The sequence below is a fragment of the Manacus candei genome, unplaced genomic scaffold (genome assembly GCF_025592945.1).
Source record: "Manacus candei isolate 608988 ecotype Guabito, Panama unplaced genomic scaffold, ASM2559294v1 h1tg000002l, whole genome shotgun sequence".
NCBI lineage: Eukaryota > Metazoa > Chordata > Aves > Passeriformes > Pipridae > Manacus > Manacus candei.
In genome coordinates, this window is record NW_026138050.1 from 3,376,053 (window position 1) to 3,402,334 (window position 26,282).

The window sequence follows — 26,282 nt, forward strand, 5'->3', positions numbered from 1 at the left end:
TTGTTTTAAGGCCATAAAGTATCAGTGCAGGACCAGTTTTTCTCTTTTTTATTATTATTATTATTTCTAGCAGACAATTTACATAAAATTCCCCTTTTAAGTTAGTGATTCACAACTTCCTGCAATAAACTACTTAAGGAGCAGCTTTGGTAAAGAATGGAATGAAACAACCAACCAAAACAAAAAAAAAAAAAAAAGGAACAATCACAGCTGATTTTGAAACCAACACAATTCACCAAATTTAGATTCAAAAGAAAATCTGCCAAGCCATATTTTCTCAGTGTTTCCAAATATTTCACCTTCCTCCTCCTCCCTTTTCGGATTTGTGCAGATGTGGGAGCTGCATTCTGTCAAGCAGTTTGTCCTGCTAGATCATGGAAATCCATCTTTACATGATTCGTAGCCCTTGAATGGAGGACTCCAAGGTCTTGAAAGAGAGAAAAATCTTAATCACTATCAGCTGCAGTAACTTGTGTTAAATAACTCGGTGTAAATGCTGACAAAAACAAGTAAAAAACCCCAATATTTGAGATTAGACTCATATTCATAGATTCATGGAATGGTTTGGGTTGGAAAGGACCTTAAAAGACCATCTTGTTCCACCCCCCTGCCATGGGCAGGGACACCTTCCACTAGACCAGGTTGCTCCAAGCCCCATCCAGCCTGGCCTTGGACACTTCCAGGGATGGGGCAGCCACAGCTTCTCTGGGCAACCTGTGCCAGGGCCTCCCCACCCTCACAGGGAAGAATTTCTTTGTAAAGGAAAGAATTTCTTCCTAGTTCAAGAGCCAGAGACCACAACAGTCATTCTTTTCAAACTCAGGCATATACAGACTAGTGATACAGACCTGAAACTGCACTAAAGCACTTATAGATCACCTCAATCTCTTCTCTGGCTCCTCCAGAACTTTCTGGCATCACAGAACACAGACAACCCATTCTTTTCCTAAACCAGATCCCAAGAGTTTTGGGAAGGCCAGCAGAGACCTCTGTCGGCCAGGCCTCAGCAAAGCAAGCATGAGCATTATTAAATCCTTTTAGGATCTTTATTGTATTTTCCAATTCTTTGAGGCAACTTCTTACTACTTTGGTAAGTTAATTCTGCAGCAGATCAGGGAGCAGAGTCCCATGGGACGGGAGCAGGAAGAGGCAATGGGCTGTGTCATACCAGTGAATATTCCAGCCCAACTGTGGCTGAGGTTGGAGAAGAAAAGAATTGGTGGGAATTCCTACAGGGACATTAAGTAATTCCATTAAAAAATTAAGTCTGCATAAGCACCATCTGCTAAATGAAGTGCATCTGCATTTATGCTGATTGTTGGATCTGTTCTTCTTACAGAGTTCACTAATGGTCTTGAATATTCCTGTCAGGATTTCCTGCTACTAATGAAACCTGCCTTAGGGCCGAGCCCCAGGAGTGGATGTTAAGAGATCAAAAAAAAACCACCCCACCCCAGCTAGTTCACATAAACACAGTAGTAAAAGCCTGTTTTTACCTTGAAATCCCAGATGGTCATTGCTCCATCGATGCCGGTGGTGCAGAATTTCCGACAATCCCGTTTGTCTATCTCATAAATAGACACTTGGCTGCAAACAGAGAGTGAGAGCTCTAACACCCATGACAGAGAGCCAGAAAGCTGGGAAATTTGGGTTGAATTCTACTCCTACTCCTTCAGATGGAGACATGAGTATACCAGAGCTTACACCAGATTTTTGGTCAAATGCCTCAGAAAAATAAGCCAAGAAAAGGATGCTGAGAGCTCCTTCATGGCCTGGTGGCTGCAGCAAAAATGTTTTGCTTGCATTAACATGAACTGCCCATCATCCTCTGGGATCTCATGCTTTTTTTAGATGCAGGGATACTTTACTCAATTAACTTGGATCAATCATTTTGATCAACAGAATCATGGAATGGTTTGGTCTGGAAGGGACCTTAAAGCTCATCTAGTCCCACCCCCTGCCATGGGCAGGGACACCTTCCACTAGACCAGGTTGCTCCAAGCCCCATCCAATCTGGCCTTGGGCACTTCCAGGGATGGGGCAGCCACAGCTTCTCTGGGCAATCTGCCTCAGGACCTTCACAGGGAAGAATTTTCTCCATATATCTAACCTAAATTCCCTCTCTTTCAGTTTGAAAACAGTAATACACAATAACTAAATACACGTGGCAATAACATGTTAAACAGGGAGCTGGGATGTAAATTCCTGTTTGAGGTGGATTTTGCTGACTAGATTTTGCACAGTGCCACCAGCCTCTTGGGAATTATCCACATATTTGATAAGATAAGTTGTGTCCAGGTTACAGAACACATCAGTCACGAGCAAACAGGAGAAGCACGCACACCACGTCAATGATTAACTCCAGTTTCCACGCACGTCCCAGAAACAGGCAGGTGTGTTAGGGAAAGACTACAAGGAAAAGGGGATACTGGCTAAACCCTCCTGGTAGAGCAACCCCGAGCTCTCCCAGGTTTGCAGAACATCCTGGGAAACCAAACTGATGTGGGGAGCATTCCCTCCCCTGGCCCTGGCAGCAGGGCACTCACGTTATACTGTTTTGGTGCAGCGTCTCCAGGGTCGTGTTGCGATCTTCCGTGGTGGCTCTTTTATCCATGTTCCGGAAGCGTTCCATGGCGGAAATGTTGCGCTGGATGCTCTGTTTTGGAATGTCTAGTTTGGAAACGAAGGTCAGCAGGCCACGGTCGTCACAGTTAAAGAGCATGGGGCAGCAGTCATGGCCCTGCAACCAAACACCACGGAAGCCTGTCAGGAGGCACAACCTGCCCGTCCCCACTGGGTGCTGCTGCTGCTTCTGGCTGCAGAATGCAGAGACTGACACCAGGGAAGAGCTCATTTATTATTATTAGCTGGGTAAAAGATGGTGTTTCTCCCCCCTCCGAAACACGACAACACTCTAAAAGCAGAAAATAACCGACACTTACAGCTGCCACCACGCTGTTCTCAGAGACAAACGACACGCTCAGGAGTGGGAGGAACTCTGTTTTCAGCTGTGAAACCCTGAACACAAGAACATTTGTTACAGGAATTCGTTGAAACCTCTCGTTTTTGGCTCTAACAAAAAATAGACACCGTTCCCACACAAGGATTACTGGAAAAGCCAGCGTGGCTCAGTTGTCCTGTGGTGACTCCAGAGGGTTGTAATTTTTAACGAGAAGTTTTAAAGCTAATGAAAGTGTCCTGGAGGATCTGTCACAAAATGAAGTGTTTCAGGTGAAAGGGGGAAGTTGCCAATATTGTGTGCAAACAGGGGCAAGAGTTTAAAAGGAACACTCCCAAAAATGTTCAGACTGATGAAGTTATTAATTTCATTTGCATATTAAAAGCACTTGAAGTTTTAATGTTTGACATCTTTTCAGAGGGAAAAAGCCTTGATGTTCAATTAAGTCAGCTTTTGTGATTTAATGACGAGTGAGAAAAGAATTCTGAAACACTTTATAATGACTGATATCCCCTGCCAGGTACTGATATAACTGTAGCCATCAGAACCACAATTCAAAATGAATCCCAGCAGTGCCTGGATGATCCCCAGAGATCTCTGCTGCCAAAACATATGGAGAATCTCTTCCTTCTTGGTTGGAAAGACATGGACACTGCAAAGTTATGCAGATCAAGAGGAGGAGCAGGAGGAGGAACTGTTCATTACATATTTTGTTGAATTGGAAGGTGCAAGGTTGGAAGTTGAAACCTTGCCTCTGCAGAACCTTAATGACAGTGGTTGGAATTCGTATTTCATGAAATGAACAACTTATTTTCCAGATCCTGGTTGGGGATAGGGTCTTATTAGTTATGGAGTGAGCATGTTTCTGGACTCTCTTGAATCCATTTACAAGGAAATACTGTTTCCCCCAAAGTTCTCTGTATATTTCCACACAGAGTGGAATGCAATTTCTTCTTTTCAAATGCTCCCCCCCCCAAGTAAACTGGCTATGCCCTCACTGAAGAGTTCTAAGAATTTTAGAGTATGTAATTGAAGTTCTTAAGTATCAACCTTAAATGAGCCTCAAAGAGACTCCTGGAACCCAGAGCAGTAAAAATGGCAACAGCAGTCACAGCCTCCGTGAGATAAAGACACGACATTCCACAGAGAATCACGGAATCCTTAGGGTTGGAAAAGACCTTTAAGATCATCAAGTCCAACAGCTGATGAGGAACAGCAAGGGGGTACTTACATCATGTTTTTGGAGGCATCAGCCACCGACACGGTGCTGTCGTGGCTGACCCAGGCCAGGCGGTTCCCGCTGGCAGAGAAGCTCACGCTGTGCACCCACCCCCCGCTTCCCGCTCCCCCAAACTCCGACATCAGCTGCCCAAAAGGCATTTTGGAGCCCCAGGGAGTACTGGCTGGTTTTTCATCCACTTCCTTAATGTAGGCGGAAAACACCCTGCAAATAAAAAAAGAAAGATTCCGGCGTGAACAAAGAGAGAACAAACCTCCTGGGAGCTCCGGGTGCTTTTCGCGTCGGAAGCGGAGGGATGTGTTTGATTCCCCCCGAATAAAATATTGTGGTGTCTTTAAACAAGCCTGGAAGCTTCAGTGTGGAGAGAGAAAGGGTGTAAAAGCACACAGGTTTTTCATAAACGCTGTTCTTGTACCCCTCTCCTTCTTTTCCAGAAGATGGCACAAAAACACACGTTTGTCAGTGCATTTTCCAGTGTGCCAAGATTTCCCTTTCATCCTTTTGCAGCGCTAACAGCTCTCCAGAGTCAATCCCTCAGCTAGAGAACACCCAGGAACAGCAGTGAGTAATTAGAAGCTAATACAAACACCTACAAAATTACCCACTTTTTAGGAACAGCAGGATTTCAAAGAAAGAAACCCGATGTTCTGAGGCCTGCAAAGGGGCTCTGAGCCACCTTCTTCCTGCTCGTTATTGAAAAAAAAAAAAGCCTTAAAAACCTGAAATACCACAATGTTTTTATAGGTTTGGTGGGGTTTTTTTTCTCCCCAGCACTACAATTTTCAAGATATGTTTAAATAGAAAGCCTCCCCCTTTCATTGGATTCCTTCTGCATGATTCAGACGTGCCACAATATGGTGCTCCTGAGTGTTACCATGGAATTTACTGGGACGTCACCAACGTAGGATTAGAGTCCATTGAGCAGGAGGAGCAGGAGAGCTACAGCACACTACTACCAGAGGGAAAAACTCAGTATAAATGAAAATCTCTGATCAGATACTCATGGTTGCAGTCACATAAAAAAAGGAATTATTTTATAGTGAGTTTAAGGAAATGTTTTTTAAATGTTTTACACGTGTGGGGTAAGCACTTCCAAAGGTACCTATATTCAGCTAATTCCAATAGAGCTGCTCGTTTGGAATGATAAGGGTATCATAACTGCAGCTATATTAGGTACAGATTTTCAGGGAATTAAGTATGAATTTATATTTGGCTCTATCAGTTTAAATATAATCTAATTATAATCCTTCAAAAAACTTAATTTTATAGAGCCATCTAAAAGGATGGTTCTCCTAATGTATGGAAATAGGACAAGATGTTTAAAGCAATAGCCTTTGACACAAGGCAGGAAAATCATTCCTAAGTAGTGAAAGACCTCAAATTTAACTGTTAGTTAAAATAAAAATAAGTCTTTTCCCTCACTGAAGTCTCCCTCTCTTTTAAAAACAGCTTGAAGGCCCCAGCCTCGAAAAGAACACTGGGAAATTACTTTTATTCCCACAGCAACGTTGTTCCAGCAAGAATATAAAATTCACACCTATGCAGTGCTATTAGTTATATATATTATATTTTTTTTTATTTTAAAGATAAATGGAAGGGGAGTTCATCTATCTGGGCCAACCACCAAAAAACTCTGCTGTATTTCCATCAACTTGCAGCCTCCTGCCCTCCAATCTTTTCCCAACATGTCCCCCAGTTGGCTCTTGTTAGTTGGCAGTGGCTCTGGCAGATCCATTCCATAATTTTCATCACAACAGGTGAATACTTCAGACCAGGTATCTTTATTATCTTTAATATGGAAGTGAACACTCCCTAGAAAGAGAATTCTAGAGGTCTGTACTCACTGTTTACCCAAGAGAACAGTTTCTCATGGTTTTGGGGAAGAAATAGAAACACAAACCCAGTACCAATCTCCACTACTCTTTCTTTAATGTTTCTATATGGAGATTTCTATGAGAAAAACAGTAAAATTTTTTAATGAATCATCCTGAAGTACAATGTTAAGGAAGAGCAGAAAGTTTCCCAAATGTTTTAAGGACTTGGGTCTTTTTTTTCAAAATATAGCCCATTTTCAGAGAAATGAGGTGCAGGACAGAGTGAGTTTTCTGATGGGAAATAAAAGACTAAGCAAGTCTTCTAGACAATGTTCCTAGGAAACCAACTGAACCACACCATTTTCGTCCAGAAAATATAATTATTTTTTTAAAAAAAAAATCACACTGAACAGAAAAACTATGTGAATCTAATTTTCAACCAAACAGGGAAAAGGAGATAACCAGAGATGCAATGTCCATAACAAGCACGGGAAAAAGCTCCAGTCCAAGGTAATATAAATATATACACACACATAATATATTTCAGGTGACCTAATGTCAAAGTCCCAAGATCCTTTATGAACACACATGAGAAGATTTCCACATTTGAAAAGCAGCTGTTTCTGGAAGATGAGTGAGTACGTCTCACATCATATTTTTTGTGAAAGGAAGTGAATATATAGAGTTTATCTAATGAAAATGAGATAAGGTAGGGAAGGGAGACAACTCTCCTTCCCAGCTTCCATTTGTCATTGTTCCTTACATAAAAAAGTTTCAAAGGATAGGGTTTAGATGTGAGGGTTTCATTCTGAAATAAGGAATGTAATAGTCAGTCCCACCTCCACTTCCCACTCCTCCTTAGTCATTTTTAGTACACACTTTGAAGCTTAAAAATTGCCCTATTACATAAAGAATTTAAGAAAAGAAGCTTTCATTATCATCCAAGGTACAAATGATTAAGTAAATGTGAATTAAAGCCAGGCACTGCAGACAGCTCCCCATGCAACTTCCCTGCAGTGACCCCAATCCCTCCCTCAGAGCAGCCTGCAGGACCCATCCCTCATGCTGGAATTCCACCATCAGTTTGAAAGTCTGCCCCATCCATCTCTCAAGCCAATCTGGTTTTAACAGCCTTTTTTTATTTTTTTAAATGCCCTTCAGAAAATGTGTTTTACTGCACTGAGTTGCAGGTGGATCAATTCCTTGACCCTGCTCTCCTCACAGGGTTGGGAGAACGTTACGGTCAGCACAGGGAAAGGGGAGAGAACCAATGACTCAGGGATGAAAAAGGTGGGATAAGGCCTTTGGAAAGGTGTCCCTCAGCAGGTCCATGTTGGCAGTCCAAAGTCAGCAGGCAGCAGCACCAAGGCCAACGTTTCTCAAGCTGGGTATTTTATTTTGGTACTAAGCAGAGCATGCAAGGAGCCACCTTTTATTCTAATAGCAAATGCCTGATCAAGATGCTCATGCTGCTGGCTTGATCCAGAAACCCAAATTACACACAGATGTTTTTGTTTCTCTCACCTGCACTTGAAGTCACAGGATCCTGCAGCCAACAGAACATTGTTGGGGTGCCAGTCCAGGCTAAGGACAGTGGAACGAATGGGCTTTTTAATGTGTTTGCTCACCCACCTAAAATAATAAAAAAAAAGAAAGATGTGTAAAATGTATATGAACATATTTTACCTGACTCCCCCAAGTACTCCTCAAAAAGATCACTCCTTGCCAACGACTAACATTTTGGAAAACACATCACACCCAAATCTTTCACATCCCCTTGTGCAATCTGTGAACTTTATATGGTTATTTAATTAAAATTTTAAGCACTATGAACGAACTTGTTAAATATGTATCTCCTCACCTGAGTACTATACCCCTTCCAACTAATTCTTATAATGCATCAGATGGAACTCCTTAATGTGAATTTTGCCCAGGAATTGCCTGGTCCCTCACACCCCATGAACAGGAGGTCAGCTGTGACTGTGACACTGAGCTCAGCAGCCCTGTTTTCATGGATCACCAAGTACAAGTCCTCCTCAGCTCCTTCCTATGAGTTTTACAGTCACATCTCTTGCCTATTGACTTTTCTACTGTTTAATAACACAATAACTATAAAACAAACCAAGTAAATGGGGGAACTGCCAATGATGTGACCAGTGCATTCGTCTCAATTATCTGCAGTGCAGTGCAAAGTGGCCCTGCTGCTGAATGCATCAATATTGGCCTAAATACGCCTCAGCAGATTTAGTTTATCTGAACTATTTACAAAATAGTAATGAAATCTGTTATTCACTTGATGGCCTCTGGGATGATGGTGCTTTTCCTTTGATTTTACTTCCATCAAGCACCAGTTTTAAGGATTGCATTCTTTAACATATGGGGTTCTGGTTCTTTTGCAGACAACTGAGGCAGAGAAAATATTGATAACTGAACATGCTGGAGAGCAGAAAAATCCAAAACAATCTTTAAAATGTATTTTGCAGATGGTGTCACTGTTTTTCATCTCCACATGGCAGACTGGACACAGGACACCTGTGTTTTTGTGCCTGTTTATGCAGCCCAAAGTAAGAGATGCTCCCCACAGTGATTTCACCTACAGATGATACAGCAAATGTAGCTCCCAACACATGCAGCTACAAAGGGAGAAGACCAGAAGCACTAAGTTTAGATGCCAATGAGAAAAACATGTTAATGGTGGAAATATTTGTGATAGAAATCTATAAACTGTGATGTAAGCACATGACAAAATACAGAACAGGTCAATGACAAGCTCAAACATCCTCTAACAGATCACCTTGGAAATGTGACCGACTCAAACTCTTTAATGATAAGAAACAAGAAAATAATGTAAATGGAAGAAAGACTCAAGTGAAGGTTTCTTCATTCATTCTGAAACGAGGTGAGGGAAGGAAATATTTCTCTCTTTTCAACTATACAGGTGTAGTTAATAGACTTTCAATCTGCATGAATTCTTTTAGAAAAGCAACATATGTTTAGGGCAGTCAGACAGAACAGATCCATGCCAATATGTATCACCAGAAAATAAGTGAAGTCAAAGGCCTTTAGGTGCTACACCAGAGTAAAGAAGAGAGGGAATGTTTTCTCCAAAATGGAAAAATGCCATCCCTCTACATTCCCTGAAGATTTCAGAAATTAGTAAAATAGTAACCCAGTTACCACAGCTGACTCCAGGCTTCAGCTTTCTCATGCAGACCTTGCAGGCATAAACAGAAATGAACCAGCTCACCAGTCGTTTTCAGACTCGAAGTAGCACACGGATATGAGCCGAGCTCCACTGCCCACGGCGAATTTGTTCTCCAAGGGAGACCATTTGACGAAGGTGGCGGCGCGGTTGATCCTCAGGATCACCAGGGTGGGTTTCCACACGCCGTCCTTCTGGCTCCACACGTAGGCGTTGCGGTCAGCGCCGCACGTCACGATGCGGTCGCTCTTGGGAGCCCAGTCAATGCCTGCAAGGAAAGAGCTCCCAGGAATGAACTTCCCCCTTCATGCTGTTTGCTTCACAGCAAGGCAAACAGAGATCACCTCACAGCCCTCTGTCAGGGAACGGTTTAGGTTGGAAGGGACCTTAAAGCTCATTTTATGCCACCCCCTGCCATGGGCAGGGACACCTTCCACTAGCCCAGGTTGCTCCAAGCCCCATCCAACCTGGCCTTGGACATTTCCTGGGATAGGACAGCCACAGCTTCTCAGGGCAACCTGTGCCAGGGCCTCCCCACCCTCACAGGGAATTTCTTCCATATATCTAATCTGAATTTCCCCTCTTTCAGTTCGAACCCGTTATGCCTTGTCCTGTCACTGCAGCTCCTGGTGAGTTGGTCACTGAGGCAGTTATTACTGAGACAGTTACAGTTCTGTTATTCCCCTTTTTCACTTATTCTCCAGGAGCCATTTTAAACTATTAGGGATACCTGTTTCTCCCTCTAGCTTTCACCGAAATTGCAGATCCCGAATTCCCGGATCCCAGCGGGAATTTCCCGCTAAACCCACTCTGAGGCTGGCCAACAGGTGGAGCTCTGCAGACTGGCCAAGGCCCGTCCTCAGCACCCTCCACACCTCTGACTTCTGCACAATCTGGCCCAACAGCTGAAACTCAGCAATTCTAAAACTGCACAACCTCTAACAAAGTCATCTGCTTGCTGCCAGACTGCAGCCATGATCCAAAGTTTAGATAACAGGGGGGTTTTTTTGTTAGAAGTTATAAATCTTTGTTTACTGACACAATCCTTACATTGTTTCCAAGACCATTTAAGCTGTGCCACGAGAAAGAAAGGTTTACCCAAGCAAAAATAACAATTCAAGGAATAAAACAAAGCCCTTGATATGCTGCCATTGCTTCTTTCCCCTCCTAGGCAATGAAGGATGTTCTCAACTGGAAAGTCTTACAGGAACATTATTTTTCATCTTTTCTCTAGCAACCTTCTTTGAGATGCAGAGTGCAACCCTCAACTCTCCTGCCACAAATTTTATGTCAGTGCTTTTCCATTACCACATTCAGTATTGAAAACATCCCTTAAGCTCATAAACTGAAAATGGGATAAAAGCTAGGAGAAGAATTTGTACTAATTTTACCGTATTATTCATATATTGTCTACTTCCAAACAGGTTTATGCTTAAAAGGTTCCATTTTGAAGAGGCTGGTGGTCTGGAACCACAGTTACACGAGCCCTAATGCTGCTTTTGCAAGAGGGACCATCCTGCCTCTCTTCTCTTGCCCACCACCTCCCCTGCACCAGCACTGGTGCTGTTCTGACCCATGGCAAGTCCAGCTTTTTAGCTTAGCAGAAAACTAAGCAATTAGAGCAATTAAAGCTCTTCCTGTAAGTGAGCAGAGGCAGCTCCCCACAAATCTGAGTCAAGAGAAGGACCTTGTCCCTTGTGAGCAGGAGCTGGAGTGGCAGCAGCTGACTCACTCCTGTCAGAGGTTACAAACAGTTTGATCAGTTGATCTCCTGTGTGTAACCACAGCTTAGCTGCACTCTTTACAACCACCACAGCACTCAGTATTCCAAAGGTATGCACTAGGCAGGGAGAGCTCTTTTCCCAAGTCATGTATATTTGCCTTCTAACATCAACGGGAACAAGTAAAACGGAGAGAAATGTCTCTGGGGAACAGCATGTTGCTTGTAAATTCAGCCCAAGTGACTTCACAAAGCAGCACAGACAGCTGTGCTCCTGGACAGCAAGAATTGAAAAAAATTGAATAAAATTCCTGAAAAATGCTGTTGGGCAGATATTCCTGCCCATTAGTGAGCTGAGAACAGAATAAAGGATATTGCTGCTTTGGGCAAGTGCTTGTATTAATTATTTTCATTTCCTTAGAGAATAAAGCCTTTATGTAAGTATCACCATGGAAAAAAACCCCAGTAATATAAAAGACTGCCACAGGATAATCACATTTTTTAAAATAACACCTTGTGACTCATCGTGGCAGCTCCTCTTAATTTTCATTGTGGATCTACAGATACTCTGGGCCTGCAGTAAATGTGCTCACTGATGGTCTGTCATCAGTCCACGATTGACCACTTCAAATGTTTATACAGTCCCTAAAAAAGGATATTTATTGCTGTTGGGAACCATAAACCACTGTTACAACCGTATACTTGATGAAATTTTAGTACTAGCACTTGAAAGGGAGCAGCATGTATCACTGTGACACAACCAGATTACTTCAGTACACTGAAAATGTGTTCTCATTATGTCATGATGGATGAAAAATAAGCAATAGACGAGGAAAAAGGGCTCAGTTACTCCACTGAAATGTCTGGAAATGAGATAGGGCTTTTCTTCCTAACATTCATTGCATGCAGTCCAGAAAAATGCTGCAAGGCTCTCTGTAAGTAGGAATGCCAACCTATAAAAAGATCTATTTACTCAACACTTGCAGATTTCCTGTTCAGCCTCAACTGGGGAAAACAGGGGGGTGGGAAAACTCCATGTCTGGCTCAGCACAGTCTCACCTGTGATGTGTCCATTGTGTTCCTTCAGCTCGTGAGCCTTTACCCACTGGTTCCCACTCTTCTTGTAGATGTGGACTTCATGGTTATTAGGGCTAATGGCAATCTCTGGAAAGAGGAAACAAAACTGTCCTATAGTACTGAAGGCTTCTTAATTACAAATTACAGTGCTCTATCTGAAAAGGCTTTCCCACCTAAACCCTCTGTTCTCAAATTTGAGGGCATTACATGGGCTTTGTAAACAAAGGGCCAATAACCCTGGAAAATCTCAAATAATTATGGACACAGAAAGGCCTGGGTTGTAAGGGACTTCAAGCCCATCTCATTCCAAGCCCCTGCCATGGGCAGGGACACCTTCCACTAGCCCAGGTTGCTCCAAGCCCCATCCAACCTGGCCTTGGACACTTCCAGGGATGGGGCAGCCACAGCTTCTCTGGGCAACCTGTGCCAGGGCCTCACCACCCTCACAGGGAACAATTTCTTCCCAATATCTAATCTAACCCTGCTCTCTGTCAGTTTGAAAGCTATTGGTATACATACCACGGTCATGAGTATTCTGCACAGAAAGACAACATATTTGGAACATAAAAATCCACATTATAGTAGAAAACTGAACTATTAAAAGAAAAGGCTGGTTTGGGGTATGGAAATAGAGGGTCAGAGAGGGTAAGGGTCAGGTCAATCTCATGAGGTGCAGAGCAAGAGGCAGAGCTTTCCAGAACACCTGGAAGACTCAATTTGCTCCGATGTCAGAGCTCCAGCAGTGAGTTTAGAAAAGCTCAGCTTTGGGGGACGAGTGCTTTTTGGATCATAAATGGAACTTTTAACACCTAGAACTATGTATCTGACCACACCTCCCCTAAACATGACCCAGAACATTGCAAGACCCCAAACTGACAGCCAAGAGGGAACAGCAATTGAAAAAAAAAAATCAATTAAGAATGAAAGCAAAGATATTACTCACGAGTACGGTCTCTGTTCCAGGCATGGCAGGTGATTGGCTCCAGCAGAAACTGATGCAGAGACATTCCGAGCTCAAGGGATTCCTATGTTGTAAAAAGTGAAAGAGCTGAAAGGTGTAAAATGGAAAACAGAACACTTCAAAATGAGGGAATTATTAAAATAAAGATCAACTTCAACATTTACCAAGGATCTTTCAGTGCAGTGTTGCAATTTCCTTGCAGGAGATCACAACTTACTCAGTAAATATGTTAATTTACTCAAGAGCTGCCTGTGTCACACACCCTGATAGCTTTAGTAGGACAATGAATATTAATTGTCCTGCTTACTTTGGCTAATTGCAATTGCCCTAAGAGCCACAGGCACCTGCTTCTTGTATCCTCACAGACAAGGGAGCAGGTTCTCAAGAAATCTAATAAACCTCCTAATTTTACTGTGGAAATAGAATAATCAAAAAAATAAATATCTAGGACATAGCTCAGCAAACTGATTAAAAACCCTGACATGTACCCAGGCTCACAGGCAGCACTACAACAAAATCTTCTTTCAGGAGGTTAAACTGATGTGGAACTGTGATCTGCTGATGTATTATTTGATAAAGCCATTTATATGTATCCTAGGGAAAAATTATTAAGATTAGTAATTAACTAATTAGTAATTTCTTCCAATTAATTCTAGCACTAAACTATTTGATAGTCAGGCTTTTGCCCCCATGAGACTCAAACACTAAAAGAACAAGCTGAATCATTGCAGTTTGTGAGTATTTTGTTTAAAAAAAGGCTAAAGACCTAGTTTTTCTTCAATTTATGGCTGTTACAAGAGTCAGTGCTGAACATTTGCAATTGGAGGCACATCCAGCCGGAAATACAAAGTTGTTTAAAATATTTTTAATATTTTAATATCTAAAATATGTCCTGTATTAACCAAGGGCAGCATAAATGGATGGAAGGTAATATCATAAAAACTCAAGGTCACCTGTAATAATAATAATGTGCACAGTTCAATACATCCAACTTGGATTTGCCAATTCCTTCCATATATTCCACTAATTTTCATAGCAATTTATCACTGGCTGATGGATCAAAGTGGTTTTACCCCCACATCCACATTGGAAAAGAACCATTTCCATGATGTCATTCCAAGACATCCACACCCATTAGAGCCTGAAATTACAACATACCCAAGTAAGGCCATGTTAGCAGAGGGTGGAGACTTCAGGACAAGGTAGGAATTTGGAAGCAAACAGGAAATGAAGGCAATCCAACAGAAACTCAGCAGTGAAAGAAGGATGAGTAAATTCTTACGGAGCTTTAGCAATTACTACCACAGCACCAAATTCAACAAATATCCTGAAAGTGCTGAATCTTGGGGCAGAGGTGAGACTGTGTTTCACCAATGCAACTAACTGGAAAGACTTTTTATTTGATTTCATTTTTTTTTTTTTTTTAGGAATAACTGGAGAGACTTTTTATCTTATTTAATTTTATTTGTTTTAGGAAATCAAGCACTGTTATTCTAAAGAAATGCAAATGACGGTTGCATTGCAAATGTACCTCAAATACAGCTTAACTGTACAAGCTTTAAATCCAGTTCACAATTTTAACCAGCATGAATTTCATGGTTCTTCTAATAACCACATTCTATCAATCAAATGAAGTTATTAAATATATGCAGTCCTAAGCAAAATAATTAATTTTTTTTTCCTTGTTAATGTGAAAATGTTGACATAATCTGAGTTACCTCTGACCTTGGACATCCATCACTTGCAATTCCACGTGTGAATATAAGCAAAACACAACTGCAAAGTGCTTTTTCCAGGATCTTGCTTTAGCTCATGCCAACATTCGGTAGCAGCACATTTCCATATACAGGAAAAGTTCAAGAGCTGTTCCACCAACAAGGAATGCTCAGCCTTTGCTTCTCTTTCCGAAATAAAACGTAAAAATATCCAACCTCCCCTCCCCAAGGAATGCAGCTATTTTGAAACACTTTCTAACACAATCCTGTTTTTTTTTTTCCACAGATTTGCACTGCATATAAAATATGGTCCCATCCTAAATTCTAGTCCAGATATGTTTACTTAGCTGTTCCCAGAACAGGCCCAAACCTGTATGATCCATCCCCTCCCATTGACTGAGTTTCTTGAGCTCCATAACTTGGTACAAGTCACCGTTTTCCATTTTGGTTTGGTAACAAACCCATAAAACCCAACAGTGATGATAACCTCAAAAAGCAATGCTATTTCTGTCCCCTGATAGAGGCAGTGCTATTTCCTTAGGGGAGATAAATCTTATTGAAGTTTTCCAGTAGTATTTATTCTTTACCAATATACAGACAAAAATCAAACTCATATTTCAGTAGGGAAAATGCCACTGGCCCTATGATAAATTAATAACTTCAATGCCTTCCTGCCAGCCAACCTCAGAATCTCACACAGGGAAGACGATGTTATGATGGCTTTGTTAGACAGGTATTTAATGCAGCTCTCCCTCAGCTTTTTCCCCAAATACAAAGTAACTGGCCTTGAGTTTCAACGTTTTTTTTTAAAAAGGGGGAATCTTCCACCTTTGTACAGCAGGAGTTCCTTCAGTATAAGGACTGAAAGGATCAAGGTTGGGAAATACAGGGCTCAGCTGCTGTCATTTCTCCATGGGGTGAGAAACATGAGGTCCAAGGCCATCCCTGGAGAAGCAACCAGCCAGGATGAGGACTTGGAAGTGGAGATGGAAGGTGTACGTGTGACAGAGAGAGATAGAGAGAGGAAGGGATCTTTTTAATCCCTGCCCATTCTCAGAGCACCTACATCACTTCCAAAAGCCCCTGTGATTAAGGACAGCCCCCTTTCACTGTCATTCCCTTCCAAACCACGCAGCTTTCCCAAGGGGGTGACTCCTCCAGGGCATCTCCTGACACAGGACAGCGGGATGGGGATGGTCAGGAGCTGCGGCCCTGCCAGCACAGGGGGCACGGCAGGAGCTGGGAGGGCACGGCCAGGAATACAAGGGGGTTCTGGGAGGATAGGGGGGATCATGGCAGGAGCTATGGGGGGGCACGGTGAGAGATATGAGGGGGCACGGGGTGGATACGGGGGGGCACAGCGAGAGATATGGGGGGGACACAGAGTGGGCTATGGGGGGGCACGGCAGAGCGGGGGACACGGCAGAGGCGGGGGGGGGCACGTGGAGGGATATGGGGGCACGGCGGGGGATATGAGAGAGCACGGCCGGCGCTGCCCTTGCCCGGTGCCCACCGCCTCCCCCTCAGCAAGGGCGTCCCCAGCCCCTCAGGGCAGTGATGCTGCGGCGCCTCCTCCCCCCTCCCCCTACTCCCACCCCCTGCCATCCCCTCATCCCGGCGGGCTCGCCGGCTCCCCCCGGCCGTCCCTGGCGGGGCAGGGGCTCACCTGGGGCGGCGGGGGCGGAGCGGGACTCGCGGACTCTGGGCAGTCAACGCGACTCCGCTCCGGCGGCGGGAGAGGCCGAGGGGGCCCGGCTCTGACACGGGCGGCAGGAAACGCGCAGCGCGCACGCGCCGCCCCCGCCCCTCACACACAAAGGGCGGGGCGGCGCCTGCGCGGCCCCTCAGGGAGGGGCGAGGTGGGGGGCGAGGCATAAAAATATCGCGGAATTGTCGGGGTGGGGAGAGGCTTTTTGAAATCGCGAAGTCCAGCTGTCAGCGCGCTAACCACCGCTGTGATCCATAAACCGCGTCGTCGCCCAGCGCCGGATCCACACGCCTCCTAAACACCTGCAGGGGTGATGGCCCCGCCACCCACCCCGGGCAGCCCTTTCCGATGTGTGGCCACTTGGACTGTGAAAAAAAAAAATCCTGTGATATCTGAATCTCCCGTGCCTCAGCTTGAGGCCGTTTCCTCCAGTCGTCCCTGTAGAAACTGTAGAAGAGCCTGGCCCCCACCTCAGTACAACCTCCTGTCAGGTCTGTTACTGTGATCAGCCTGGAGGACAAAGAGGGGAAAAAAAATACAGGCAGGTAGGTCTGCCCTAGGTTGTTCCTCTGAGGAGAAGAAAAAAAAGGTGTGATTATTAATGGTGTTCAGTAGGTGACTCCCAGAATACAGAGGTTCCAGCAATACATACACACCAGATGAGAAGGCTCCAGGGAGATCCTTGGAGCCCCTTCCAGTGCCTAAAGGGGCTCCAAGAGCTGGAGAGGGACTTGGGACAAGGGCCTGGAGTGACAGGACAAGGGGGAATGGCTTCACACTGACAGAAGGCAGGGTTAGATGGGATATTGGGGAGAAATTCTTCCTCTGAGGATGGGGAGGCCCTGGCACAGGTTGGCCAGAGAAACTGTGGCTGCTCCATCCCTGAAGTGTCCAAGGCCAGGTTGGACAGGGTTTGGAGCAACCTGGTCTAGTGGAAGGTGTCCCTGCCCATGGCAGGGGCTTGATACTGGACGATCCTTAAGGTCCCTTCCAACACAAATCATTCCATGATTCTGCGGTTCAATGCTGGAATATCAAAAGAATTTCATTAGCAACACTTTCCCCTGCTCTTAATCCCCTTGAGGAGCTGCCTCCTCTTTGGGGTCTCGTTTTTTGGTTCCTTCAAACTCCATCGCCTGTGAGATTTTGTGAGCTCAAATACAGCAACAACAAATAAAAAGTCTGGGGGAATGGGGAGAGATAAGTGACTCCCAGATATACTGAGAAGCAATAGAGTAGTGAGTTTAATTTTGAGTTTGAGAGAAAATAAACAATCTATAAGCATCTCGAAGGCAAAAAAGAAGGTGAATTCTGCCCAGTATGGCTTTGTTGTGAATGAATTGAGCCAATCTAATTTCCTCTTCTGGCAGCATAACAAGGATTGCAGATAAGGGCAAAGCAGTGTATGTCATATATCTTGATTTTTAGTAGAGCTTCTGACACTGGCTTGCAAGATATTCTAATAATAAACTGGGAAATAAGTGTAGATGATACCACTCTGAAGGAGTTGCAAAACAGGTTGAGGGAAAAAGTACTTGATATCAGTGCTTGTACCTGTACATTAGTCATCCGTGATGAAATAATGCAATTACTGCATTTGAAGATGAGATCAAGTTCAGAATAAACACAGTGGTAGAACTAGTATTCAGAATAGGAGCTCTGTGGAAAAAATAGGATGTGGTTCAGCAGCAGGTGCATTTCAACACCACCAACTTCAGAGGTACCCAACGGGGAATAGGGCAGCTGGCTGTGCTGCAGGAAAGGATGGAGGGACCACGGGTCAAAAGCTGAACAGGAACCCAAAATATCTTGTTGCAGAAGGGGCAAACACCATGCAGGTCTGTGTAGGTAAGAAAATACAAGTAATAAACACAGGAATCCTGCTCTGCTGAGCTGTGTTAGAAGAGCATGGCCAGTCCTGGGCTGTGCACCAGAGAAACGGGGATAATTTGGAGAAAAAGGTGTCAATAATGATCAGAGTCTTTGAACACATGACTTCTGCTGAGCCTGTTGAGAGGACAGAGGGCTGAGGGAAGATGTGTGTAGTCTTAAAACAGATAAAAGGGTGCAGCTCTGAGGAAAGGAACAATTTGTCCTCTTATGTCTACAGGTGTAGGGTGAAAAGTCATAAGCTGAGATAACAGCAAGGCAGATCTGGGCTACAGGGGGAAAAAATCCTCAGTGATTCCTTTGAAGCAGTCAAGCCCTGTGCTAGGAACTGACTTGACAGGATGTAGGGCTGCTCCTACAGGTTTTTAAGAACAGATCTGGAATATTTGTCAGAGTGGCAGAAGTGCAATACGAGGTCTTGCGTTCAGGAAGGAGGCGAGGCGGGGGTCTGTGCCCGTGGCACTGTGACTGTCAGATGTGTAATCATTGCAGCCCTTATTGGCTTAACCATAAAACCAGATCAGCTGCACGGATTAAAGACACGCAACTGGGCCGAGGAGAATTATGTAAGAGGAACAAAATTACGTTTTAAGTACGGTTTTACATGTTTACAAAATGATTTTTCACCAGATGGAGGGGAAAGTATCTAAGCGAGGAACTCTGCGGGGCTTTGAAGCATTAAAAGCTAAGACCTTGTCTCCAGTGAAGCCTTTCCAAAGAACTTTCCACCATTGCTCCTGCTGTAGAGCTGATTCAATTATGCTGTGCTTAATCCAGGAAGGATGTTGATGTTTTTGAGATTAAGGCCTCAGAAGCAAGGCTGTGCTGGTCTTAGTGAAAGTGATTTAGATGCAATCTGACCTTAAGGTATATATGAAAAAGATTTGACCCGGGACACCCTCATGCAGCAAAAGAGTAACAGCTAGTCAAAAAGAGATCTTTTGGAAGCAGGCTGTCAGATACACATGTAGGTAATTGCTGATGAAAAGTCTTGCTTTGAGAGGCATTCTAGATGTGCCTTGTTAGCCCCAGTGTGTGAAAATACAGCAGTTCTTAGCTCAGTGTCATATCATGCTAATCTTTAAAAGGAAAAGGCAACAAATGTAATTTTTCTCCATGTTCCCTGCCTCTCTAGAACTGCCATGTAGATCACAGTAATTTGTCAGAGCTGCATCCAAGTCTACATGTCTAGAGATGCTGTCAGTATAAACTGAATACATGCTTCCTGCAGTGTGTTTTTCAGAGAGGCAAAATGCCCCTGGCGTGCACAGGGTGCCATTGTGTGACCACAGAACACCTCAAGTTGGAAGGGACCTGTAAGAGTCGTTAAATGCAGGTCCCAAGTGATGAAACACTGAGTCAGGGCAGGGAATACCTACAGCCTCCTCATTTACAGTTTGTTCTGCCTCTTTCCCAGTGGCTCCTGCATGCACTGGTTGGCTTTGTGGCCATCTTTTGTGGAAGACCAGCTCCTTTAGAGACCTCTTGTTCTAGAACAGAATTTTCAGGCTCCACATGATGTTTTCATTTGGGGTCCAGCCCTATTTCCAGTTCCTTCAACTGAAGAGGAGCAGAAGGAAAATTGATGTGCCATTATGAGGATCAAAAATAGGAAGATGGTATCTACCCCAAGAATTTGAAGCTTCTCATGCTCAAGAGTTTAGTTGCAGTTCAAAAATAAAAGGCAAGTCGTGCTGCTGGTGACAGTACACTTTGCAAATTCTCCTTTGTGGGTGTAGATCAGCTGCTGATACCAGTGGCTTGTTACTGCTCTGCTCAGGCACCATAAAGATCCTGATGGATGAGTTCTGCACGGGGTGAAAAGTGCTGAAGTTCCCTTGTGCTCCAGTGGGTTCAGAGTGTCCTACCTGCAGCTTTTCTGCCTAGTCTGGATTTCCTTGAATTACTGCATTCCCTTTGGGACATGTTTGTTGTTAAATGAAAACGTTCCTTTTCAGGTATTTGTGCTGAATGTGAAAGCTCAAGTGCAGGAAAGAGTTTCATAGCTGCTCTGTTGGAATAATCTTTCTAATATATTTTTACGTGTTTTTCTTACCCTGGAGTTTCATAATGGTGGGGTTTTCCCCCTCCTTTCAGGGTTAACTGCTCAGCCCATTCCATCTTGACTTGCAGGTCTTTTATTGCAATTTAATAGTTGCTCTGAATTTTTTCCAGGTGCACGTAACGATCCCGCTCCTGACACAGATCTTTTGCCACCCAGGAAGGCTGTGAGGAAGGTATGAAACAGATTGAGAGCACAGCTATTTATACAGATCATGGAAAGCTGCATATGTAGATTCAAAATCTGTGTGTCACCTTCTGGGGAATTTTGCCATATCTTTAATTTTTCTGTGTATCATAAGCTGCCTTTCTGAAGAATGGATCCAGAGTTCACTGAAATCAATGGGAATAAGCCCAGCTGATTTGGATAACTCTGGGTTGGACCATAAACCAAGTGGTGGGATGCTCGTTTTTTACCACTGGACTAGTCAAAGGTGTTATTAAGTTAATAACATGTTATTAAGTCAATAGTTTTGGTTCTAATGACACTTCAGGCTTTCATTTCTGCCCTTCAGTGGAAAGAAGGTGGCTGAGGTGTAGCTGGAGGGTGAAGACATCGTCTGAAGACACAGTAACACAAAGCACAAAGGTGGCAGAAGGCTCAGCCTCAGCCTGGGAGGAGATGCTGTGCATTAAACCCCCAGCTCGCTGTGATATTTGGGAAGTGCCAGTTGTCAGCACAGTGCCAAAGGAGCAATCTGCTCAGTGCTGGCAACTTCTCTCCCCTCTGTGCCAATTCTGAATGCCATTGACTAGCTGGAGAGGGAACCCAGCCTACTCTTTGTTGGAGGGCTGAGAGGTGTGAGGAGTGGAGTTGTGTAATAAGGGAAAGAAAGGACAAATCGAGAGGAAATGGAGGAATTCCTCAGGGTGCCATCTGTGATGCAGATTACCAGGGAGGCAGAGTGAAAGTGAATTTCTTCTTTTGTGGATTAATTTTGCCGGGCTGCAGTTAACGTGCATCCTGCTTTTCAGGATCACAAAAAGCAAGTGCTGACATCTGTTATTAACACTGTGCTTTCAAATCAGCACTGGAGAGAAATAATGGAATATATACCTTAAGGTTTCCAGCTGCCAGCATAAAGGGCAGAAGGGTGGGGAGGTGACTTGCATCAGCCACAGCTTTCTTTGCTCTCTCATCAGCTGCTCAGTGCTCACTGATGATTTCCTTGTGCTCATTAGTACAGTGTTGAAGGTCAGGCCCCAGCTTTCATTTAATAGTAAACAAACTGATTTTAGAGGGCAGAAAACAGTCTTAGAGACCCAGAATGTCTCATCTGCTCCCTTCTTCCATTCAGCTCTCAAGGAGGTGATTTGTGCATCAGTTTACTGTATAGTTTGTTTTTCCTCTATAGAACTGTGCACTGTTAAGCCAAATGGGATTCATCCCCACTGGATCTGCATTATAGAGCATTAAGACCTGTGTGTTTACTCACAGGCTAAGTGAGAGCTAAAATAATGATACACCTCTGAGGCAGAAACAGACCCTGTTGTTTACGAAGACCTTGAGTCTGAGTCTGTTTTTCTGAATTTCTGTGTGGATTTGAGTTTATACACCAACATTATTTATTTCAAAGCTCTGCTGCAGTAGCAGCAGCTGGCTTTAGACCCGACTGAAGCTGTATTTGATTGCATCCTCCACAAACAGTCTCTGCTCCACACTTTACGATATGGATGTGTCTTTTTATCTCACGGAAAATAGGAGCCCAACAGCTCATTTAGTGCTTACTGTTTACTGATATGAATCATTGGAGGGCTGTTGTTGTTGCTGCTGTAAAAATAATAATAATGAAAAAGCCCCACTCTATGGAAGGAGAACTACAAAGGCTTTAATAGAAAAATTGCATTCTAGTAACACAAGCTGCTCTTCAGCAGAACAACATCATGTAAATGTGCCATTGTGCTTCAGAATGCTGCACAAGCTCAATGCTATGTGGGTTTTATATAACAAATTAGTTTTAAACTCCCAATTTAGTATGGAGATAGCAGTTCACCTGCTTAAAGTGTATCCTTCTATTGTTGGTCAATTGGAAGGGAATATCTTGGTTGTATTTTTTATCCTCTTGGAATAAAAGCCACATTTACGACTCAGTTTTTATAACCAATGTCCCATAATTGCAGCTGAGAAATGCTTCTTGGATTTATCAGTCCTTTCCAGAAGTTATACTCCTCTCCTTGGAAATGTTATCATGGGTGGTCTTTATGGAAAAGTGCTGCAGAGGGTAATGGTGAATGTTAAAGTAGCTTCATAAATCTGTGCACAAAATGAAGTGGCAGGTATGTTATTTCATGCTGCAATCTGTAATGCAAGGAGGCTGAAAATTTCACTGAAAGGGATCTCGCTGTGGGCTACAGACTCTGGAAGAAATCTGAGCACCATGGAAACAACTAATAAAACTCGAGTTTCAATGGAGGCAGAATTTTACTCTGTCCGTTTTATGGTGGGTTTTTCCTCAGCAGTGTCTTAACTCTTCCACCAAATCTGCTAAAAGTCTTTTCATAAGCCTTGCTAGGAGCAAAGCTGGGCCAAGATGGTGCTTTTTTAAAAATCCTGCTGTCAGTGTAATATCTTTAAAGACTGAGCTCTTCATTTTCCATAGAGTTATCAGACCTGCTTTATAGACCACTGTTATATTTATCCATTGCTGGCCTAATCCTGCACTGCTTACCCACAGTTAAGATTTAATGTTAAACCACACACACAGGAGCTCTCAGGTTGCTGTTGCATAAATAGTTGTGTTTCCTCTGTGCATGGACACTGAGTTCACCAGGCCTTCTCCATGACCTCTGCCTGCTCCCGGAGTTTTTCCGAGTGCTTGCTGCCCTCCAGGTCAGTTTGCACTTCTTCCAGCTCTCTCTGAGGTGGGCAGAGGCAGCACTCACTGCTCCTGGAGCTTCTTATGCTGGCAAACATCCCCATCCCTTTGGATCCAAAGGTCCTGAGAGCAGATGAAAGATTAATGTAAATAATGGAGAGGAAGCTGAAAGTTGTAGCAGGTCTGTCTGCAAAGCTGTTCTTTAAGGTGATGCCAGATTCTTTTTAAAAAAAGCAAAACTCAAATCCAAATCCCACAAAAACCCCAGCTCTGGGTCTCAGTATCATGTTTGCCTGTCCTTGCAGCCACACTGACTTTTAGAGAATTTCTCCTGATCGAGGCTGATGTAACTGAGGACAAGTTAGGTTTGAGTGTGTGTGTGTATATATATATATATACACATATACACGTGTGTAGAGAGAAGGAATCTTTGTTGTTAGTCTTTAAGTTACTAAAATGGGATTTTTGGCAGCAGTTGTATTTATTCCAACAAAGAGATAGCCTTTTACTAATTTACTTCATTTTATTTTAGCAATGAAGAGCTGAAGGAAGCTCCTTAGTTTTATATCTGTTCATTTCTAGTCTGTTCCTTGGCAATCCTGTTCAAACAGCAATCACAACTTCTCTTGAACACAGAACTTTTTTTGGTTTAATTACATATAAAGAGTTCCTTACATTTGTAGTTTATCAAAAGCTGATAATAATGCTTCTCTTGTATAAGGTTTCTTGGAACTAGTGCAGATTGAAATTGGTGTGAGTGGGAGAACCAGGGCTTTCAAATATAAATTCTCAGTGTGTTCATGATGTCTGTCTAAACAAGAGTACATAATCTACTGCTTTGTTGCTTAAGTATAAAACAGAGCTGGTGTGCTTTTCCATCCAGGACCTGCTTCCACCCTCTCCAGTTTACCTAGACATGCTGTTGTAGTTTATTCAGGTCATGACACGCTCCCTGTTGTTCCTGCTGGCACAATCCAGCAGCATTCCCATTCTGGTCAGGTCAGTGTCCATCATCTTCAGCCGGAGAGCTTCAGCATTGCCCATCCCTTCAATCTCCAGACTTGCCTGCAGAGACTCAGTTGCATGCTGGTGATTATTTCTGTGGAGTCCAGTGAAGCATATGGTACAGCAGTCTGTTATCTTGAGTCTGATCCAGCCCTTGTAGCAAATTATTGCCCACCAAGTAATAAAAATACAGTAACTTTTCAAACCTGTTAAAACCGAGATACCAGCATTTCACACCAAGCCATTCATGAATACCTTCTTTTAAAGCAGGGCTGGAGAGCTTTCAAGAGGTCATCTTAAAAATGTGCTGCCTAAAATCTGGATCATCTCCTGCTAAAACCAGACCCACTTGACGATGTGTGACCAGACTGCACTTAACTTCCAGTAAGGGAGAATCTACAGCCCCCAGACAGTCTGGTCCAAGGAGTAATTCCCCTTAATGATTTTAAAACTTTCCTAATGTCTAACTTAAAACCTCCATGCTGCAGCCTTATTACGTACATAATGTAATTATGCTATACATAATTATGTGTACAGAATCCATCCAGTTGTACATAAAAAATCCATCTGTTGGAATGTGGGCAGCAGACACCAGGCTGGAAGGCATCTCTCCCATCTGCAGCGTTGGTACCACCCGGGAAGACTCTGCTTCCTCCAGTGCCACCTGCAGTTCATCCTTCTCAGTCTCCAGCCTCACTTTTTGCAGCTCCTGAATGCTCTTCCCTCTCTCCCCCAGCTCATTGATTAGATCCTTAATTTCCTCTAGGGAAGAAAACGGATATTTCATGTGATAGGTTTAGTTCAGGACTATGAACTTTACCGAGTGCACCAGACAGATCCTTTGACTGGAAATAGCATGAAATGGTTTCAGTCACTTTTTAATCAGCTGCCCTTTTCTTTTATTGCTGAATATTATCCTGGACTTCTGAATGAGCCCTGTTAGCTGCATGTGCTCATGGAGGTGGAAGAATGAAGCCCATTAAATCAAGAGAATTTTTCCCCAGTTTTTATCCAGCTTTTCCCTCTCCCCCTTTCAGATGGTTGCTCTCACAAAATGGGAACAGGACACCACATCATCCCTCAGCAGCACAGTGGGGCTCTCTGCCAGCTGATGGAGGCTGGAGCAAAGGGTTGGGGGTGAGAGCCCAGAAAACACTGGGTCTGTTCCAGAGTGTCCATCACCGTTTTCTCCTGGCCACAAGGAGAGCAGATTGTAGCATCTTCTAAATATTTACATCTTCCAGCCTCCTGGAAGAGATAAATGTTTGTAATTTACAGAAGTGTTTTTTTAGAAAAAAAGGAGCCAAGGCAGTTGGTCTCCCTGTACATCCAGTGGGGAGAAGGGATGCAAAGAGGGAGACTGAGAGGAGTTTGACTGACTTGCTCTGAACTGAGTGCTGGAGATGCTGGATCCTCTCCACTGAGGTTAAAGGAAATGTCCTCTTCCCAGGGTAAAGCTGGCTGTTGTTAATAGCCCCCTAAGTGAATTGCTCAGAATTAGAGGATTCTGGTAGCCAGAACTGGCACTGCAGCCTCTCTCTTATTGCACCAAATGTCCCCAGAGACAGAAAGCACTGCAAGAAATAAGGGAAGTGGAATTGGTGCTGGAAGACACCACAGAGATCATTCACTAGGAATCAAGGGGCTTATGATGTGCAGAATTTTTTAACATCAAACCAGTACTTAACCTGAAGGGCCTTGTTCTTCTCCCTCATGGATTCCAAGGATTCTTCATAGGCAGCCTTAAGCTCAAACTTACCAGTTGTGTGCATTCCTTCTGGGAATTCACTGCACCTCTTTGCACTTTTTATTGCCATTCTGCAGGCATCTTACCAAAGGCTCTGTGCTCCTTGTCCAGAGCAGCACAAGCAGCATTGGCCTGGAAAAAGAAAGCCAAGCATTCACTGGACACAAGTTTTCTTCACACTTCACTTCTCTTCGTGTCCTGCCAGCCAGTCACAGTTAAATTGGCAGCCACTCTAATGACTGGCAGAGTTTCTCTTGGTCCCTCTGAATGGATGATTAAAATGTTTATGAGGCTTTTTCTCCTCACCATTAGGAATTTAACAAGATCACCCAGTTCCCAGCAGTGTGATAGTCTTCCTTGCTCCTGT

General features: G+C 43.7%; 2 protein-coding genes across 4 annotated transcripts in view; one reads left to right on the forward strand and one right to left on the reverse strand.

Annotated features, from left to right (window-relative positions):
- Positions 1-33: 33 nt before the first annotated feature.
- Positions 34-16,485, reverse strand: ARPC1A (actin related protein 2/3 complex subunit 1A). 2 transcript variants are annotated; one of them, XM_051778689.1, is made up of 10 exons: positions 16,355-16,485; positions 12,956-13,037; positions 11,995-12,099; positions 9,261-9,483; positions 7,538-7,645; positions 4,191-4,403; positions 2,943-3,018; positions 2,547-2,740; positions 1,497-1,587; positions 34-427 (listed from the first exon to the last, which is right to left on the reverse strand). In XM_051778689.1, the coding sequence occupies exons 2-10, from the start codon at positions 13,017-13,019 to the stop codon at positions 389-391; spliced, it is 1,113 nt and encodes a 370-aa protein (XP_051634649.1). In that variant the 5' UTR covers positions 13,020-13,037; positions 16,355-16,485; the 3' UTR covers positions 34-388. The 2 variants fall into 2 exon arrangements, with proteins under 2 accessions (XP_051634649.1, XP_051634659.1); XM_051778699.1 differs by having other exon boundaries at positions 12,956-13,060; positions 16,355-16,466.
- Positions 16,486-16,557: 72 nt separating this feature from the next.
- Positions 16,558-26,282, forward strand: part of KPNA7 (karyopherin subunit alpha 7) — a 47,737-nt gene continuing 38,012 nt past the window's right edge. For both annotated transcript variants that reach the window (XM_051778291.1, XM_051778310.1), the window contains exons 1-2: positions 16,558-16,941; positions 20,462-20,523. The gene's annotated coding sequence lies outside the window, so the exon portion shown is untranslated. The remainder of the gene's footprint in view (positions 16,942-20,461; positions 20,524-26,282) is intronic.